The sequence below is a fragment of the Strongylocentrotus purpuratus genome, unplaced genomic scaffold (assembly GCF_000002235.5).
Source record: "Strongylocentrotus purpuratus isolate Spur 01 unplaced genomic scaffold, Spur_5.0 spur5_scaffold_18, whole genome shotgun sequence".
NCBI classification, from domain to species: Eukaryota; Metazoa; Echinodermata; class Echinoidea; order Camarodonta; family Strongylocentrotidae; genus Strongylocentrotus; species Strongylocentrotus purpuratus.
In genome coordinates, this window is record NW_022145603.1 from 8,546,106 (window position 1) to 8,566,518 (window position 20,413).

At 37.5% G+C, this 20,413-nt stretch overlaps 1 protein-coding gene across 1 annotated transcript; it reads right to left on the reverse strand.

Moving 5' to 3' along the window:
• Positions 1-3,194: 3,194 nt before the first annotated feature.
• On the reverse strand, positions 3,195-19,055 carry LOC763773 (cholinephosphotransferase 1). Its single transcript, XM_030989141.1, has 8 exons — positions 18,648-19,055; positions 13,784-13,931; positions 12,217-12,358; positions 11,308-11,392; positions 10,013-10,144; positions 9,165-9,323; positions 7,885-8,010; positions 3,195-7,167 (listed from the first exon to the last, which is right to left on the reverse strand). Exons 1-8 carry the CDS (start codon positions 18,903-18,905, stop codon positions 7,006-7,008), a joined length of 1,212 nt encoding a protein of 403 aa, XP_030845001.1. The 5' UTR covers positions 18,906-19,055; the 3' UTR covers positions 3,195-7,005.
• Between the last annotated feature and the right edge of the window lie 1,358 nt (positions 19,056-20,413).

Below are 20,413 nucleotides of genomic sequence, written 5' to 3' on the forward strand. Positions count from 1 at the left end.
GGGACTTTTAGATTTGCACGACGGAGAACGTGGACTGCCCTTTTAAGGCAATGTGACGTCACTGCCAGTGCCTTAAAAGGACGTCACATTGCCTTAAAAGGGCAGTCCACGTTCTCCGTTGTGCAAATCTAAAAGTCCCTATTAAAGGTCGGTCACCAGACGTAAATAATCATATCTGATTGATACACATCTGTAAAAATCCAATTACACACACGCCTGTCAAAAAAGTTGATAAGTCGCACAATACATACCTCTATGTCTCCATAGCAGGCAGCTCTATCATGTGCTAAATTGATTGAAAATGCTGTTCACTGTTTTACAACTGTATTTTTACTTGTAAAAATCATTAAAAAAAAGAAGAGAAATGCAATCATAGTAAAAGTTGTCATTTTGTCTTACAATGTGAACTGTTTGTATGAAACTGGCAGTAGGTCACTTTGTTCTGTGACGATGGCTCTTTAATTTCCTACTCCAGATGAATAATGAGCTTAAATCCTGTACCCATCACTAGACTTGACTGTAACCCTATAACAGGAAAATTTAATTGCAAATAACTTTGGGACTTAACTATACCATAGTTTTTAGAATACCAACCCAAACACTTTTGATGGCAAAATAGCTTCAGGGATCTTTAAGTGGTAAATGCATGCCAAAGATTTTGCAAAGTGCATTTTTGATGAACTGCAATTTTGCACTTAGGATTTCTTGCTGCAATAAAGGCACCAATTGGCAGAAGTCATGTCTATCAAATGTTTTGATTTTACAGTGATTTACATACATACAGATTCTTTGTTTCGTGGCCTCGTGCTGTACATGTAAAATGAAGATGATCATGTCTAGCTGGCTGTATTGAAACATTATCTATCTCTCTCTCCCTCTCTTTCTCCCTTCCCCTCTCTTTTTTTCTTTATTTCTCCCCCCCCCCCTCTCTCTCTCCCTCCTTCCCTTTCTCTCCCTCTCCCTCCTTCCCTTTCTCTCTCTCTCTCTCTCTCTCTCTCCCCCTTCCCTGGACACTTTTATCTCTCACTCTAAGGATTAACATTTGCTCCTGTCTTTAACATATAGGGTTTTAGTTTATAGATTGTGGGAGAGGGTGAAGGTCAGGTTTAATGGTTGTTGCCAGAACATGTGTTGTATATCCCTCCCTCTCCCTCTGTCTCTCTCAGTCTCTTTCCCTGTTGCCTCCTATCTCCTTCCCTGATCCTAGATGTAGATGTCCATCTATTCTTCCATGCATCCTGAAGTGACCATCTTAAAGATCCCCCCCCCCCCTGAAACGACAAACAACATCCACAATACAAGTAGCAATACGATTGCAAAGATTTTCATGATATTAACTAGAGGGAAATTCCAACATCTGTTGAAAAGCTATTAAAAATCATCATCAGATATGTATTAGCCTTTGCAATTTCAAAAGGCGATGAACAAGACAACAGAAATTGAATTAGGTCATTTTCTTGAAAGTCTTTATGATCGAGTTACAAACAAAAAATGAGAAAGAGAGAAACCTGGAAATCTACATGTAATCACCAATTTTGACACTGCCATGCCAACTTGATTTATTGGTATAGTGTACATACAATCATTACTTTATCAATAAAAAAAAACACTATTACAACATGCATTGTCATCAATTACAGATGATTAAGAAGCACAGCCTCATTCTCAGTATATTACATTTTACAATTTATCTTGTCACTGTTCACAATCAACCATTTCAACATTTTAAAAAGCCGAATAAAACTCCTCTTCATGTATCACATGGTCAAGAAAATACAAACTGGCCAGGTAATGCACCGGTATTCAGGTAATGCCTTTCTTATCATCAAGGAGGCGTGATGGCTCAGTGGTAGAGCAGTGGTCTTGTAACCGACAGGTCCGACTTCAAAACCAAATAAATGCGCTGGTACCCTTCCTCCCTCAATCCTCATTATCAAGTCTCTTGAACATAAAGCCATTGGTCCCCTGGTTGCTTACTTACAAGCATATACTGCATTCTTAGCAGTCTGGTAAAACAATCATCAACCATCAATGTTCGCAGTAATCCTCAAATACTGAAGGCCCATTGAACCAAGACAAAATAGTTTTAAAATTGTTTTAAAAACTCTACTAGATTTGAGTTCTGGCTACATGACATTCATTTATGCACAGACGACACATTATTACACAAAAGGTATTCATGAAGCACCTCTATATCGCTTTGATGTAAAAATGCACAGAAAAGCTCATGTGCTATCTATGAAACGGTAAATACATGTTCATCAGCCAGCTTGTATTTTAGGCTACATTACATAATGTGAAGATTTACAATGCATAGTTTGCAGTCATACCTATATGAAATTTAATGCGTAATGTTTTTACATCAGACTACAGTGAAGGATGGCCATAATCCTGAACATTTATAACAGATGTTAATACAAATTTTAAACAGATGTTATTAAAATTGTGTTAAAAAGGATAAAACAACCTTGGACATATATGATGAATCTTTTGAATTTCTATGGGAGTTTCTCATGATGTAGCAACGGTCTTGAAATACATGATGCAAAAGATAAATCAGTAAAATCAAAATATTCACATGAATGTAGTATTAAAATATAATAGGAATAACAAATAATAACTACATTTAAAATCTGCACATATCCATCCAAATGGATGCTCAAGGCGCTTATAAAAATACCATCATTACCATGACTTTAAAGCTGTGCATAAAGTTACGAATGACTTTACAAATGATTTGAATATGAAGAGCTAAATGGGATGGTCCGATGCCCAAAGTTTTCCTGACATTTTAACAAAGTGTGACTGTATTTCCCATAACCTCAATTAAATTGTAGCTAACAATACATTTTGCATTAACTTGTTTTGTTAATAATGATAAGGTTGAACTACATCTGCAAATTTCAACTTTAGCTTATGCAATTAAAAGGATTTGAGAATCCTATTTAGCTCTTCATATTCAAGTCATTCGTAAAGTAATGCATAACTTTACGCACAGCTTTATGAAACACCCCCAGGTGCCTAAGGAATAAGTTCCTACTAGGTACCCATTAAGTATACAATGTACCTGAGTGGAAATCAAGATTAATGTCATTCAAAGACATTTAGCCCTGGCTGGGATTCAAACTGTGAACCGTGTGATCCTGTGACATGACATCTGTACCGGTATACACATCAAAGCCTTGTTGTATTGGAAGCAGATTAAGAAAAGGTTTTAAAGCATTTTCAATATGAAAGAGATGCACTCTACTGATAATATACTGTTTAATTCAGGTTACAAAGAATGGCTCACATTTGTTAGTGACTCAATGAATGGCTAACTTCAAAATCGACCTGTACATGTGCATTGACAACAAGTTTTTTAATCAATTTGCTTGTTCTGCAACTGTTACCCATCGGACTGGCATGCATTTCATCAACTGATGAGCTCCTAATACTACCTTCAGGACATAGCATCTTGAAGCCTTAACATCGTCACATCAACATCCCAAGAACAAGAGTCAGCTGTGGCCAAAGTGCTTTTTCAACCAAGGCAAAGGACCCCTTCAATGGAACAATGGAGTTTATAACTACAACATCATTAGAAAAATTCAAATCCAAGTTGAAAACTTTTTTTTAGCAATGCTTGTAGAATAAATCATTCATTTGGCTTTGTTTTACTTCCATTTTTCCTTGTTTGCCTAAAAAAAGAAGGAGTTCTTGTTAATAGAGAACGCCATAGAGAACGTTATACAAATGCCTACATGTATCATTATTGTCACTACATGTACATGCATCAGTGTCATTAATATTATTATTACATGTAATACTATTGGTTTTAATAGACATATTAGTATTATCATCATTATTACCATTATTGTTGCTGCTATATTTACATGTATGGTCAGTCACAATTAAAACATATTTTCATTAAGTTAAGCAAAATTCAAAGATCAGATCAAATCGTAACATCACACAAAACAGAACATTGGTTGCATTCTCACCACTGACATGCCTGATATATTTCTCAACTACAAACAGACACTGTATTACTAAAGAAAGACAAGTAAAAATCAAGTGATTATTCAAAACACCCAGGCTACGTCTACAATCGTCAAAGTGATGCGAGTACAAATCAAGGCAGAAAGAAGGGCATAAGCTAAAGGTTGGTCACTGGGCGATTCTGTGTAGAATGTCCCATAAAAACATTGCATCATTACAGTTATCACAAGAATTTACAAATCAATTGTAAGTTTCAGATCTCCTTTTTAGCAGATAAAACCGGCTGATGAGTCAATACAATTTCACTTTATAATACAATCAGAAACAATGAAGCCCATGTACAGTGCTGGTAGCAAATAGGGACATTGGAATGATACAGTTAAACGCCCTTTTACACTTGAATGTATCAAGTGTAAAAGGGTGTTTGAGTTTGCGTGCCAGGCAAGGAGGCATTTTACCCTCTCTTTCATTCAATATTTCACTTGAGGAAAAAAATTCACAGTAGATTCTAAAAGCTACATATACATGCTGTATCTTGCTATTCATCATCTAAAATCAAAGAATTATGTTGGCTTACCAAAACTGAGTATGACGCCTGCCTGCACATTTACAGGAAGTAAATTTAACCTGGATACAGTTAACCCTGCATAAAACAAAGTCACTCAAATCTAAATTTACCCAAGTCAAATCAACTTTTGGGGGACCAACTTTGCAAAACATGTTATTTACATAAAGTCTGCATACATGTACGTTGAACCATTTTTGAATCCCAACAGATTCAACCTACCAAGAGTTAACTGTTCATGTATGTACCATATCTATGTAATTCCCTCATTTGATTCTTGTAGTCTGATATTATACATAGAACACAAAGACCCAATGGTTACCGGTATATGATTGAAATTATATCCAGAGCCCTACAACATAAACTAAAACACACATGCAGCATATAGGCATAACTCCACATTACCCGTGTCTTCTACCATTTCAATAGTCATATTATATCAATGTTACACACATATATATCCACAGCAAAAAGAAAGAGGAAAATTGGATTCCTTCGCAAATGTGATGAAAGCTAGCTAACATGTGAACAATTGATTGATGAATTAATTGGTGAAGAATGTGAAATTTTTCCCAAACTACAGTGTAGCTAGGAAATTTGTTAGATCAACACACTACTTTTCATTGAATACCGGTATAAAATACATTTACCAGTAATAATTTTCAAATCCACCAGCCTACATACCCTGTACATGTCCACTTTGCACTGTAATACTGTGCATGTTTGGTGGTGAATTTGGGTTTGTGTGAATCCAAGACTGACAGTTGACGCAAGTAAATACAGATAAACAAGTATGAACAAGAACAAGGTTATTAAAAAAATACATGCAAGAAACAAACCTGACTATAAAATATCTTGAAAAGAACATACAAGTCAACATACAAGTCACAATGTCCACCTAAGCAAAGCAATATATCACACAAGCCCACAGACACGCTGCTGCACAGTCACATTCTAAGAGAAAGATATACAAGTCATGTATATGTACATGTAGAATGCACGCCTATTTTTGCAATAATGTTGGTTTGTTAATTTCTGGTACATATTTATTTCCAGTTCAGACTGAACAAGCCCACAAATCTTGAAATTTGGCAATCAATTGTAGAAAATGATTCCACTATTCTATCTAGACATACTAATTTGGATTTATATAGCGCTTAATATGGTAAGCGCTTTACAAATATTATTACCCTGGTCATCGGATTCATTCACGCACAATGTGCACCATCTCCACTCCTTATATAAATAATGATATCATCAAAATTTCACCCATATTGGGCATAACTGAAGAAATATTGATTTTACAATTGTTTATGTCTCAGAATATGAGGAATTGCTTCATGCATAAATAACTTTTTAAGGTGATTGGTACACTTCAAGGCTGGCCTTTTCAAAGGAAAATTGTCATGATAACCTAGTACACACAAATCTTTCCAAATAATCTTAAAGGTTAACTAGGATTCTACTTCGGAATCAGGGTGACTGCCATGATTATATAAGATTCTTATCAATAGATCAGTGCGTAGATATAATCTGTGCATGAACATTTGAACCAAACCACCAAGACGAATACTGGATGCACGCTCATTATTTATACCAGTATATGCAACAACAGTACAGACTATGGAACACAGATGGAAGTATTCTTCTCAAGAGGGCAAACAAAAGGTATTGATGAAGCACCTCCATCACTTTGGCAGTGATTATTCTATAATGCACAAAAAGGACTTCTCTATGTGTAAAAGATCTGTGGATATTTAACAGTCCCTTGTACCAAAGCCAGCTCCGAACTAGTCTATCGCTTTACAATCAGAAATTTTCATGAAATTACATGATACTAATATACGATTCAATACTTTTGCAACACGGAACTTTCATCAATCAAGATTGAAACAGCAAAGAATTCTAACACGCAAATTTGTTTGCATGTAAATATGTATAAAGAAAACTTCAATTCAAAGTAATAATCTTGATACATGTACATGATAGATCAACAGCGTAGCATGGGTCCAATCATTAAGGGGGCATTAGTGTTTGGGGTGGGGTTACCGTTCTAATTAGAAAGATGTTTTATCAATTCAGAATTGTAAGGGGGTCCTAGTATCTTCTATCATCTCCTTTCCTCCTCTTGCTTTCTTCCCCATCTTCCTCTATCATTTTTCTTTCATTCAATTGAGAGAAAGTAACAATTTCCTCGCGTTTATCATAATTATTTCTTTATATCATTCATTTTAAAAGTAATCAATACTTATATTTGTATTCATCATTCATTCATCTTTCTCTTTATGGCAAGTTATTCTGAGGTAAGATAAGGATGCTCTAAGAATACAATTCTTACAATCAAAGCGGTAAAACATTGAAAACAATACAAGTTAGTATAAAGCTATTTAAAGAAAGAGTACACAATTTGATGGCCAATGGAATTGTGTTGATATGTACAAGGATATATTGTCATCATCTCATTGAGCAGCTAACTTGGCTTGGCGTCTCGTCGTGACCCCCGACCTCTGCTCTGCTGGATTAGGCTTGCTTGTAATGTCAAACGTGTATATACCAAGATGTTGGGAGATCTGACAACAGAGGGCGACACAGAAGCGGATCAGGTCACAGGTGCACCAAGCCTGAAAAGAGAGGAAATGGAAGAAAAATCTTAATTTTTTCCCTGCATACTATCATCAAGTTTGAGCCTCATATCTCGAGTGGTTCTTGAGATATCGCGCAAACAAGAAAGCGGAACGGACAGATGGACCCCCTGAAAACATGATGCCTCTGGCATTACCTTCGGTGGGCGGAAGTATTAAAAAAGAATGAATAAAGACTTAACTGAATCTCTAAATAAATTAAATCTAAATTTGCATTTTCATTTTTGGGGTATGAAAGGAGAGCAGGTTCTTCAGGTCTGTGAATAATTCTGATTATTTTTCCTTTTCAGTTGACGGGTGGTGCGTTCTGTTGGCATTCAGGATAGTTGACTTTTGCTTCAGAACACGTACAGGGCTCCTACAAAAATTGGGGAACCAGGGGAGTTTTTCACAAAGACTAAGATCGACTTTAAGTTGAACTTAACTATGGCAGGCCTTTGATGCCACCAGCTCCTCTAACCATTCCTGGCATTTTTTTCTCAAGGGACATACAAATTGTGGTTACAAATCTACAGAATTGACCTGATTTGTTAGTTAATTATTGAAGGCAAAAATAATATCTAAAGATCATAATTGAGAGACCAATGGTGATAGCAACCAGTGGCATGAATGGCCTGCCATATTTAAGTTCAACTTAAAGTCGATCTTAGTCTTTGAGATACACCCCCCAGGGATGGTCCAACTAGAGATACTCACCAGTGCGAGCCATAAGACAACGTCTTCTGAGAGCAAGGTGTCCAGGTACTGGTTCAGGAAGAGTAGACCAGGGCCTATGAAGGCTGTATCCAAGAAATTCATCCCACTTTTTGTCATGTGTGCAACCTGGGTTGTAAGACAGGAACTCAATTATCATATCAAATACAGAGGAATATTAGTAATATTCAGGGTTTGTTGGCGATGTCTCCAAGCACTCCTTGGTCAATGGATTCAGGCTTGCCTGCACATAATGTATGCACATTCTCCACTCCCTGGGGAGTATTCCAGTTAATATCCGTTTATCGAGTGCGGTCATGCTACTCTAACCAAGACGCTTGCATCCTATCGGGAGGGGGTGGGGGGGGGGGGGTGCCCATTAACACCTGGAGGGAGAGGAGCAATGTAGATAAAATGCCTTTCTCAAGGACATCAGTTCCATGCCGGGGCTCAAACGCAAGACTTTTGTATTTTAAGTCAAGTGATAAACCCCTCGACTATGACACCTCTATTATTAACATAAACATGATGACAGTGACAAAATTGACAGCAAAACAACAGTAGTGCACATGGTTACATTAGGGACTTTTAGATTTACATGACGAGAGTGTGGACTGCCGCGTGTGACATTGTGTTAAGGCACTGGGCCGGGCCCGGCAGTGCTTTAAAACGACGTCACAGTACCTTAAAAGGATGTCACACGTGGCGGTCCACGTTCTCGTCGTGTAAATCTCAAAGTCCCCATTGACAAGTCTATGCACTGACTTCTTATATGCATGTTTCTAAACGCATACTGATAGTATCTCTGCTGATAAGATGCTGTGACACTTAATGCAATTTCTTCCTAACTGGTACCCATTGTACCTTGCCTTTGTGATAGTAATAACCATATTCCATCAGGCTGACCATATGGTAGAAATACTCCCCAGGGGGGTGAAAATGGGGCGCACTGTTTGCGTGAATGAATCAGATGACCAGGGTAGTAATAATATCTGTAAAGCGCTTTAATAGAGAGCCTATTCCATATTAAGCGCTTTAAAGCCAAATTCATTATGACTCACAAGTTGCGAGGTTGATACTCTGGTCATATTAAAGTGTATTGCATTCAAGCTGATAATATTGTTCATTTGCTGTTACAACAAAGTGTTACCCTCAAATCGACACATCTTTTCTTCTTCAGCCTCAGGGCATATTTATTTTTAAAACTGGAAAGGAGCTCCTCCTCATCTATCGAAGAAAAGGAAACACAGATACTTGAAGCTGGAGTATAAGCTAATACATACCACTAATTTAATTGAGATTTTAGAAGCCAGCATGCCGAACATGATGATATAAACACAAGGCTGCCTTTCAAAGATGCCAGTCTTTGACTTTTGCCAGATTGTGAAGAACAGAAGAATGACAGCACTGATATGGAACAAAGGAGCAATAACACTGGTGTCCTGTAAGCACAAATACAAAAAAAAAAAAAAAATGCAATACATAAGTCTCTGTATTTATAACAAATGATATCATAACATATGTAAAAATTAAAAATTAATTGGGGCACTTTAGTTACTTCACAGAGGTAATTGAGTGATTATTATGTTCAAAAGTGGAATTAAAATCTGAATGCTTTATTCTAGCATTTAACAAGGTTGAAACCCTTTAACACTGGCAGTGGTTCAGAGCACAAATAGTACAAGATTTCCTATAGTAAACAGATTGTAAGGAGCACTACATAAATATAGGTATTTACAGAGGTTTACTTGAAATAGTAGAAGCTGATGATTGACACCCGTTACTGGGAAAACGGTGTCAAATTCCCTATGATATCCAACTTTCATCCAACCCAGACAGATTACTGAAGCCTCTGGTTGTGTGTTTATGTACCCCTACCCCTACTTCATAGATGCAGGTCAAGTTACAGCAGAAAACAATCCATCCCTTGCATAGGATGTTAAAAGAAAGTCCTCTGTGGAGGAGAGTCAACACCTTTACAGGTTACCAATCTACTGCACTCTTCGTACAAATATAGGGGCAATTGTGTAGTGGTACACTTGCACATCCCAATCAGCTCGTAATCATTGATTAATTTTGCTTTTCCCTCCCAAGCCCAGGCACCACCAAATCAGTAATAATAATAGCTTACTGCGACTGTGGATCCATTCCGACCTTTGCCCCCTCCAAAGATGACCCTTCCATGGCTATAGATGCTGAGGTAAGATAACATGAGACCAGACACAGTAGCTACAGTCTTCACCTCCATATCAACTACTGGTACCTGAAATAAACAATCAAATTAACAACAAGAATAATAATAATCCAGTTTTTCAACTTGATGGGATACATGCTTTATACTCAAGGGCCCAAACTTTAAAGAGTGTGCTGCAAATTTACTGCTGCAGTAAAAAAAAAAAAAAAAAAAAAAATATATATATATATATATATACCGGTATATATATATATATATATATATATATATATATATATATATAAATATATATATATATTAGCAGGATTCAGGGACTTTTTCAAATACACTATACCGTTAATTCAGGATTATCAAGATGAAAATGGAAATAAATGATTTTCTACCCTGGACCACCAATCCACACTAATGCACACAATGCCTCTTGTTGGAATTTAGACAGGTACCCCTAGAAACATGAGTACATCATGTACAGGCTTATTTAAATAAGCTTGTACATGTATACATGACACATGTTCATGTTTATTTACATTTGAATGTTCACTCCATTTTCATGTTTATATATATTGAAAATTGTAGTTGCCCTCCTAAAAAATTTCAAACAAAAGTATATGTTTTGCATAAAATTAATTGGTGCTGCAAAATCTAAAAGTAGTGCAAAACAGGCAAACTAAAGCCTTTTGGGTCTTGCCCTCATAGGAGTAAATCGCAAGAATGAATAGAAAGCCGAAATCAGAAAAGAGCTGGGGAGGACTCTTAGGTTATTCTAGCTAAGTAGCATTGCTACAGCCTGTTGACATTCAATGGCTGGCTTTACGTCTTCTTTCCTGAAGTCAATTACAGCCTGTTAATCTCCTGCGCACTTGTTCTAGCTTTTAATACTGATACATGTTTTGTCTCATTTCGGCTTTCAAGACCAAAAACCAGACTTTGTCTGTTTTCGTTGATAAAATGAAATCTTTAGCTGTTTCTTCTATAAACTATTTAAAAAAAAAAAAAAACGCACACAAAAACAAATGTAGTTAAAAAAAAAAAATATATATATATAATTTGATTTAAAAATACAGAAATTTTACAAAATAAAATGAAATATTTAGCTGTTTCTTCTATAAATTGCAAAAAAAATCAAAAATCAAACAAACACACATTAACAAATACTTGTAAAATAATTGAATATAATTTGATATAAAAAAACAGAAATTTACAGCAAATGTGAACAAAATATTCTACTATACCTTTGCCATCCAGGTATCTTCTCCCAGAAATGCTGCTACAAGATAGATAAAGCAGAACGTTAGCTGTCCTTCTGTTACATCAAATCTGTGAAAATAACCCAATAATAGGTTAAAGCCCCACTGCACGACTTATAGCTACTTGCGCCCTCTACATAACAAGCAATCCCTAATCGGTGACCATTGGTCCCCATGGTCCTCTTTTACTTATGTTAATTGAGAGCTGATTTGACGAGATAACCACCTGTCAGTAACCTTGCAGGGTGATCTAATCCCTCCTGTAAACTAGTACAGATGGGCTTTAAAGGGAAGTCCACCCTGATATTAACTTTTTTTTAAATAGATGCAGAAAAATGAAAAAAACAGGTCAGTGAAAGTTCGAGCAAATTCTGATTAAGAATAAGAATATTTGAAGGTGCAATCAGTCCAACATAAATTGGCAACTCTGTGACGTTGCAAGCTCCCTTCCCATTGCTCTGTACTAAAAATACAATCAGAAACCCATATTTTTCCTCAATAAAATATTCAACCATACAATGCACCCTAAATATAATTATTGCAAATATGTTTTTATATACCCCTGTATGGGAAAAAAATTAAATCCATTATCAATAATGAAGAAAATGAATGTTTATGAAATTGTATAAACAGAACAAATTGGAGAGGATCCCGCGAGCTACAATTCTGTATGTCAAATTGTTGAACGAGTCACTTTATTACCATTTTGATGATTTTAAAACCTCCCAAGTATCCACCAATACTATATGCTACATATCTGATCTCTTTCAATTACTTCCGGGTAGTTTCTTTCACAATGTGCACTGTAATCACAACACAACTCAACTTCATCTACATGTATATATACATAAATGAATGAATAAAGGGATGAATTATTCAAATAAATGATCTTACTTTCCAAACTTGAGTGTACCACAGACGTATGTCTGCCAATGAGCTGTGAAGTAGATGAACATTGATGTGCACGTGGTCATGAATGTAAGCCATGGGTGTGTTCCTAGCTGCATTGCAGTACATACTCCAACACTCACAAAGACTGCAACAACCAAACAAAACAATGACTAAGATTAGACTTCTTAGATAACGAAAGAGATAACGATTAATTACATTGTGTCACAACAACAATAAAAAGTGGTCACCCTGTGGCCAGTTTCATGAAACCCTCGTAACTAAATTATTCATACCTCCTTGTCCCGGCCCCCCCCCCCTCACTCCGGGGTCGGAATGACTGCATGCGTGTTGCCAAAATGTCCGGTAAAGGGGTACTTTTCGTGCGACAAAGTCCGGCCCGAGAATTGTAAAACACGGGGTGTATTTGACTTTTCACCAAGAGATTTCTTTCAAAAGGGGGTGTTTTTTTCTTTTTTTCTCTCATCTCTTTGGACTCGTGAGAAATTATTCCGAATTAAGGGGGGGTACATTGAGCATTTTTCCGAGTTTAGGGGGGTCTCCAAGGCAGGAAAAGCCTGCAAAAAGCCTGCAAAAAGCCTGCAAAAAGCCCGCAAAAAGCCCGCGAAAGGGGGGTTTGGAAATGTTGGCAGTCCTCAGATAGGGGGTGCTTTCAAAAAGAGGGAACGAGCATATGTGTACCCTAAATAACACTGACTGGGGGGGGGGGGGGGGCGGGCTCCTTGTACATTTGTTTGTAACTGTAACTGTTTTTCATAACTCACGAGTGAAAGGTGGACTGGTGGAATTAAGGCCTTTATCTAATATTCACATGTCACATTCTCAAGAAACAAAAATTGGGACAAACCGATTTGTTCACATACTATGAAACTTTCAAAACTGTGTAAAGGTATAAATAACATTGTCGTTAAATGTAGGTACATGTACGGGCAAGTTTAATTTTGCTGAACAGCATACATTTTATATCATGCTTCTATCATTCTATGGGATGTCCGAGTTAGACTTATGATGATCAGAGTTTCAAGAAACAGGCCTTACAACGATACAATCGTTGGGTTATGTCAAAATGGCACAAGGAACGCTGCCAACATCTTCTTTTTTTCAGGACAAGGAGTATCAGCGCATTGAGGAGCTAGGTCTGTATAACGCATTTTTGGTTAGGCTTTTAACTTGCTAAAATGTATGTGACAGAAAAACAATGAATTTCTGCACGCACTCAAGCAGTATGTACATGTTCATTGTACATATGATGTTATATTTTAGACCACAGAAAGAATGCTGTGCAAAACACAATTGAACGAGCTACACATACACATGTACAGTATGTACAAGTAGTGGCTTCAAATGCATATACTGTGACAATAAAATCTGTAAAGGGACCTTTGTTACATGCAGAAATAATGCAGAAATAATGCAGAATAAAGGTATTAACTCGTTCCATCGGTTTGCAATATAGATTTACATGGTTTGGCACATATCTCTGCCAAAGGGCTTTGCTAAGCTAAGATACTGTTAAGATACGATACTGTTAAGATAAGATACCTGTATTTACCAATTGATACTGCATCACAGCCATGGTCAAAGAGTTCTCCTAGTTGAGTACTAGAGTTTGTACGCCTAGCCTGCTTTCCATCTATAGCATCTAATGACTGGTATGCAAACAGACATAGAGCTGCAAATACATAGGCCCATGGGGGAGCCTGTAGAGAAAGTCAAGAAACATTCAATTAGTGTTAGCTAATTAAGTTAACTCATTGCAGTACAGTCACTACTGTGTCTCTTTTTAGTAATGTTTTTGTGTTATCTTTTGATCTAGAGTGCCAGGAATCACACACTATACATGAGCACAAAGAGCAACATCACATACAAATTTGAGTCTACTTCCAATGCAGTAGGTTGTACTGTTCTCGAATAAGAGCATTTTAATTGTAACTACCATTGAAGCTTCTGGTGGGGTAAAACATAAAAATCATTTTTTGTGTGTACAAGTTGAAAGAAAAAGATGGTTAAATTTTGCAATTCCTTTCACTTAATAAACAATTTTTTTTCTTTTCAAACTAAGGAGTTGAAGTATGATAACTGTTGCCGCTTGCCAATAGTATACTGAACTCACTGTTCACTGAATTTAGTGAACTCCCTGCCTATGCAACCTTTTACACTAATCGCTACTATCGCAAAGTATCAAATTGGCAAATCAAAACAGTTTTTTTCTTCTTCTCGTGTAAACTACGTGTCTTGGCACTGCAGCCGGAACCTACATCACAAACTCTCATAAAAGGTCAGCGTTTTTGTAACATAAATCGCAACTTACATTAACTAATTATCATCAGGAAATTAGAACATGTGGAAGTTAAGCAAATTACTATCACTTCGGTCTTCGGTATCAAAATCTCATACATTTTGTTAAATTCTTTACCAATTTAAAGTGCTTTGTATGACAGAAGAAAGATAAGTCTACTAGCTGTTCTAAGGGTGTGGTAGCTGGCAAGGGGTGATTACTAACGCATTTCAGGTTTTTTTACATCTACATTTTCTTTCCAATCATCATTTTTTCCAAATCAAACTATTACAACATGTAGTTGTACATCTAGATAAAGAAAATCTGAGGGGAAAACTATTTTGCCCGATTCCCACGAAAATCGGCTAGTTAATTATGACCCTACAGTATCTCCCTTTTGCGTGTGGCAAGGGTAACCATCTGTACAAGGGGATGGTTGACAAATGTCACTTTTAATAGAAGTTTATTCTATTCAAAGACAGTTATTTCTGTATAATCATCACCTAGCCTTTATGATTAGGGTGTCTGAACGATTTTGCAATTTTCCCTTTTGGTTTGTTTATCTAACCAAAACGGGCTAAAAAATATTTTAAACAGACATGTAGAATAATTTTTGATGGAGATTCCGAACATGACAATGATTTTTCTTAGAAATCATCAATAATTGTGTATTCTAGCTTTAAAAAATGACGACTCAGAACGCTCAGAAAAAAGCCCAGTTTCGGAGCTGTATTGCGCAACTGTTTATGACGTCACTGCAGGAGCCTCTCGGGTGAAAAGGAGGGTGATTTAGGCATTAAAATGTCTTTAAAAGGGCAAACTATGATATTAATTGAAGGAGAAAAAGACATTTATCCGAAAAATATTATGCAATTGATAATCCCAGTACATTTCATTTATGAATTACAATGAGATTGTAAGATTCGTACATGTAGTTGTAGGACAAATTGGAAATGCCTGCAAGGCGTCATAGAGCCACGTGACCGATTGCCTTTTGGAGGGGCGTAGCCTAGCAAGCGTGAGATCTGTGAAAAATGGATGGTTATCGTCATTTTTTGGTCAATTTAGAGATTTTCTAAAAAATCAGAGGCTGGAATATTAATAAGTTGAGGTGTATTCATGTTTTAAAAGGCTTTAGTTGGGTTAGAGTGGCCCTTTAATGGTTGGATAATTGAAAAAAAATCAATTGCACAGAAGAACACATTTCAAATTTCAAGACTCACCATTATTCCTATCGAAAGATACAACCCCCCCCCCCCAAAAAAAAAAAAAATCAAAAAAAAATCTAGGCAATATTTATCAAATAGTCTACACCCCTTCACGGTTAAGGCCGCCATTTTAATTTGCGAGTAAACATGGCATCATCAATGTTTTCAGATGTGCATGTACTGTTGCGTCACTGCCTGCGCTGCGGGCTCACATCATTATTGACATAGTATTACGGTAGGCGCCATTTGGTATTACGAGTAAACCACTTGTTTACCCGTAATTTAAATGGTGCCCATGTTGGGGCGTGCGCACTATTGTAACCGTGAAAGGGTGTATTGATTTTTTTTTGTCTAGAATGGACTTCTAGAAATCTAGTCTATAGTAGATCTGGACGTATGTACCAATTGGTCCTGTCCAGTACCACCTTAGATGTAGATCTAGTCTAGACCTACATGTACTTTGCCTTTTGGACAGAATGGACTTCTAGAAATCTACTTTTTTGCCTTTCAAATTTAACAGAAAAATATTCATTCATCAAATAGCAATAACATGACACCATCATGAAAATTGTCTCATATTGTCTAACAATTAGATTAATTAGGTCTAGATCTACCTGTAGTCCTAGATTAAGATTATGAACTGAACTTCATAAGCACAGGCACTCGAAAAGCACAAGTACGAATACGCCCATGGCAATCTGTACTTAACCGGAAGAAGAAGAAGAACTTGTAAACTTCTTCAAATTGCTGTTTTATTAAATTTTACAACTGTCGGGATCCCCCACTCAGTGTTATTTAGGGTAGGCATATGCTCGTACCCTCTTTTTGAAAGCACCCCCTATCTGAGGACTGCCAACATTTCCGAACCCCCCTTTCGCGGGCTTTTCTTGCCTCAAGTGGAGACCCCCCTAAATCAGGAAAAATGCTCAATGTACCCCCCTAAATTCGGAATAATTTCTCAGGAGTCCAAAGAGATGAGAAAAAAAAAGAAAAACACCCCTTTTTAAAGAAATTTCCGGGTGAAAAGTCAAATAGATCTACACCCCTTTTCTTACAATTCTCGGGCCGGACTTTGTCGCACGAAAAGTACCCCTTTACTAGGGAGGCCAATGCCCAAATCTAACTTTTTAATTACTAATTTGTTTATACTAAAACTAAGATTAAAAGAAAGCATTTACTTTCACTAAGAAAATCCACCCATCTGCCGACTCCATAGGTTCCATCAAATAGGAGATATCCAGCTGGTTTGTAGCCATTTCCTTCTACGCCTTTCCGTACGTAAGAGCCTTGAAACAATTATATTTCATGTCGCAAAGTTACGTTCATAATTAGACAGGCCCGAGGGACAAAGTTCATGATGAAGTTTAAAACTTCGCGCGAAAGTGCAATCACTCAACAGCGGCTAGCCTTGAATCGGTCGCACACGTACACACCTTCTTCTTCTTAGTTGATCCCTCCACCGACACAGGCAAGCCCCGATGCAGGCTGAAGTCCAGCCATCAATGTGCGAACGATTACATCTTCTACTACTACGAGCCGAAGACGATGGTTCAAAAATGACGAATAGATATCAAAATTGGCAAAAAAGAAATATATATAATTCATTGATATTTACCTTAGATGTGTATTCCAATAATTTGATTTCCTCATGAGTATTCCTTATTATCAACGATCGAGAAGTTACGAGGTCCAATTAACATCCATCTTGCAGCGAACAGAATCATAGCGCACATCCATGCATGCAACGTACGTATTTCTCTCACTCTCTCTCTCTCTCTCCCTTTCGCTATACGTAACATACACACTCACTAACCATGTATCATACAACACACACCTTCAAATCATGGCTTTCATTTCAATTCTCAATTGGAGTATAGACTGCTCACGTAGACTTTTTTTTTTACTGAAATATCTTTTTTAACACTTCTCATACATTACTGCACGACACTCGTATCTAGTGCTGTGAGAATAAGGTACTAGGGTCTATAAATAAGACTACGCTTTGCGCACGATCTGACCGGAGCTCAGATTATGTCGCAATACCCTTTATTTTTGGCGCGAACAATGACGTCACTGTTCACTGTTTTCCTTCTCATTTTGAGATGGATGTAGCTATAGGGCTCAAACCAACGCAAGATTGACAGAAACATCGTACTCTATCTACTTTCGAATGTTTAGTTTGTAAAAATCTGTATTTAAAAAGATAGAATCTTTTTTCTTTATATTTTCTAGTTGTTAGAAGTGGCAATTGTGAACATCTGAAATGTTGATCTCTATCAAAAGTTCTTTACTCAAAACGGATCCCATATTTTTAGGGTCTACCTTCTGCCAATGAGAAGGTTTTTAGTGAGCAAACCTCTACGCCCTCTAGGATTTTCTTAGTCGGTGGTGCGAGTGCGTCAAGGTCGTCTGCAACCACAATTATTGGATTAAAAAACGTCAAAATCTGCAAGATTGTCAACAAATGGTGAAAGACTGTTACAGATCCGTGATTATAGGTATGTTGTGAAATGTATAATTGTATTTTCTTTTCATATTTTCTTCAATTTTTATTTTTACATCATTTTTTTCCCTTTGCTAATTTTTTGAAGTGGGCGACGAGCGCACAAATCGTAGGTGTATTGGCCTCCCTACCTTTACCAGACATTTTGGCAACACGCATGCGGTCATTCCGACCGCTGAGTAGGGGAGCCGGGGTCGGGATACACAATTGTCAGGACACACAACTTCACAATGCACAAGTCACAACATCTGGCCTTCTATGAACACCTGATGAATTAGCCTAGAAAATCTATCAACAAATTATGCATTTTATAATGGTCCTAGAGCCTAGGCTAGAGGTCTAACTGTTAGATCTAGATCTATATCTATTTTTAAAGAGCAAGACAAAAGCAGGTAGACTAGACCTGAGTACTATTTGCATAACATACCATTTCTGTTGCAGTAGGACAATAGAAAGCAAGTATCAAAGTCGAGATAATGTTTGCAGCTAAGCCAACCAGTGTGATGGTGTTCGGGGCGACCGTCCGGGGGACTTGCTCCACAAGCCAGCACCAGAACACCTGCATGACGGGCTCAGTGATCGACTTCCCTTCTGCGCTGTATTTGTGCTCTTTCAAGCGCTTGAGTTGGGGCTGCGAAAGCACCTCCATGGCTAGAAAACCTTCTAGAAGTGGTGCCGGTGACATATCTTATGTTCTACCAAGTCGGGCTCCTCGAAAATATGGCGTCTTGGAGATATTTCCGAAGAAATTGAAATTATTTCGCTGTGAGTGAGTTTTTTTCTTCAGAATAGGACTCCGACGTGACCCTGACATGACCCGAGTATGGCAATGGTTTACGAGACGATGATTGGTGCTTTACATGTGGGTTCGTTTGCATATTACCATTTACTCCACTGTGTATCTGTGTCGGCTGCTACGAAGAAAAAAAAGAAGAAGATAATTTTAAGGTCGAAGACAGAGGTGTGGCAGGGGCGTGGCAGGGGCAAACCGTGTCAGCCGATCCCTTGCCGTAGACGAACTCATGAAACGAGATACCTGATGATACAAGACAAACTATCGTTCAGTATACTACAAATCTCCCATCATAATATCTTTTATATCCGAAAATAGAAGGGTACGGTATATCATAATCATCCTTCTCCTCCCCCCCCCCCCCCCCCCACCCTCCTAACACTTATCTTCCTGTGCATTTTTACTCCAAAATTTTGCGGGGAGCGGAGCACATCAACACAATTGTGTACTCGGCCTATTGTGTACACATTGGTAATTTATATATTCACAGAAATGTCTAAATATGCCCCTCCCCCTCTCTCTCTTTCTCTCCTTTTACTCACTTCCAACTTCCAATTACCATGATCCATGTCAGTCCACTGCCTAGACTGTTCCTGTGTCGCCCCCCCCCCCCCCCCACCTCACAAGCCGAGAAAATAACACACCTTAAAAAACGGAGACTTCGTACTCTTTGTGGGGCGTAAGGGTGAGGAAAGATGATGATTGAAGTAGAACAAAATGTAAAAACAGACAGAATATTGACTAGATGTATGTTTGTCTACTGAGCGAAGATAAAACATTAAATTTTGCATATAAAATCCTCATAATAATAATAATGATAATAATAATCTAATTCATTTGAGAGAATATTTACTTTTCCATTTCTAATTTATTTTCCATAACATCAGACCAAAATAATATTAAATTTCCAATAGTTCGCTCATTTGACAATGACTAAACTATTTGTCAGTGCCCACCCCCTGTCAGTCTTTCTTTTTGGTTCTCACTCTCTCTCTCTCCCCCTCTCTCTCTCTATCATTGTACTTAATTGCCCTTGATTCACAATCTCCTTAAACATAGTGTTAGCACAGAATTATGAACCCAACAAACTTTTATCATAACTATAGCTTTTAAAATTCCTGTAAACCGTATGGACCTAGATCCTGCTTTGTGCATATTTTCAGGGCTGCTCTGAATGAAAAGATATTGCATCCGGAGAACAAGGGCACTTGTCTTGAAAGAATCAAAGGACAATCTAACCTTCATAATAACTTCACTATGTATGAAAACAGAAGGACAAGAGAGACGGAATGGCAATAGTTTGACACAGGCGCATACGCAGGGGGGGGGGGGGGGGTTGGGGGTTAAACCCCCCCTTTGGCATTTTTTATGTGTGTATTTTGGAGTAAACCCCCCCCCCC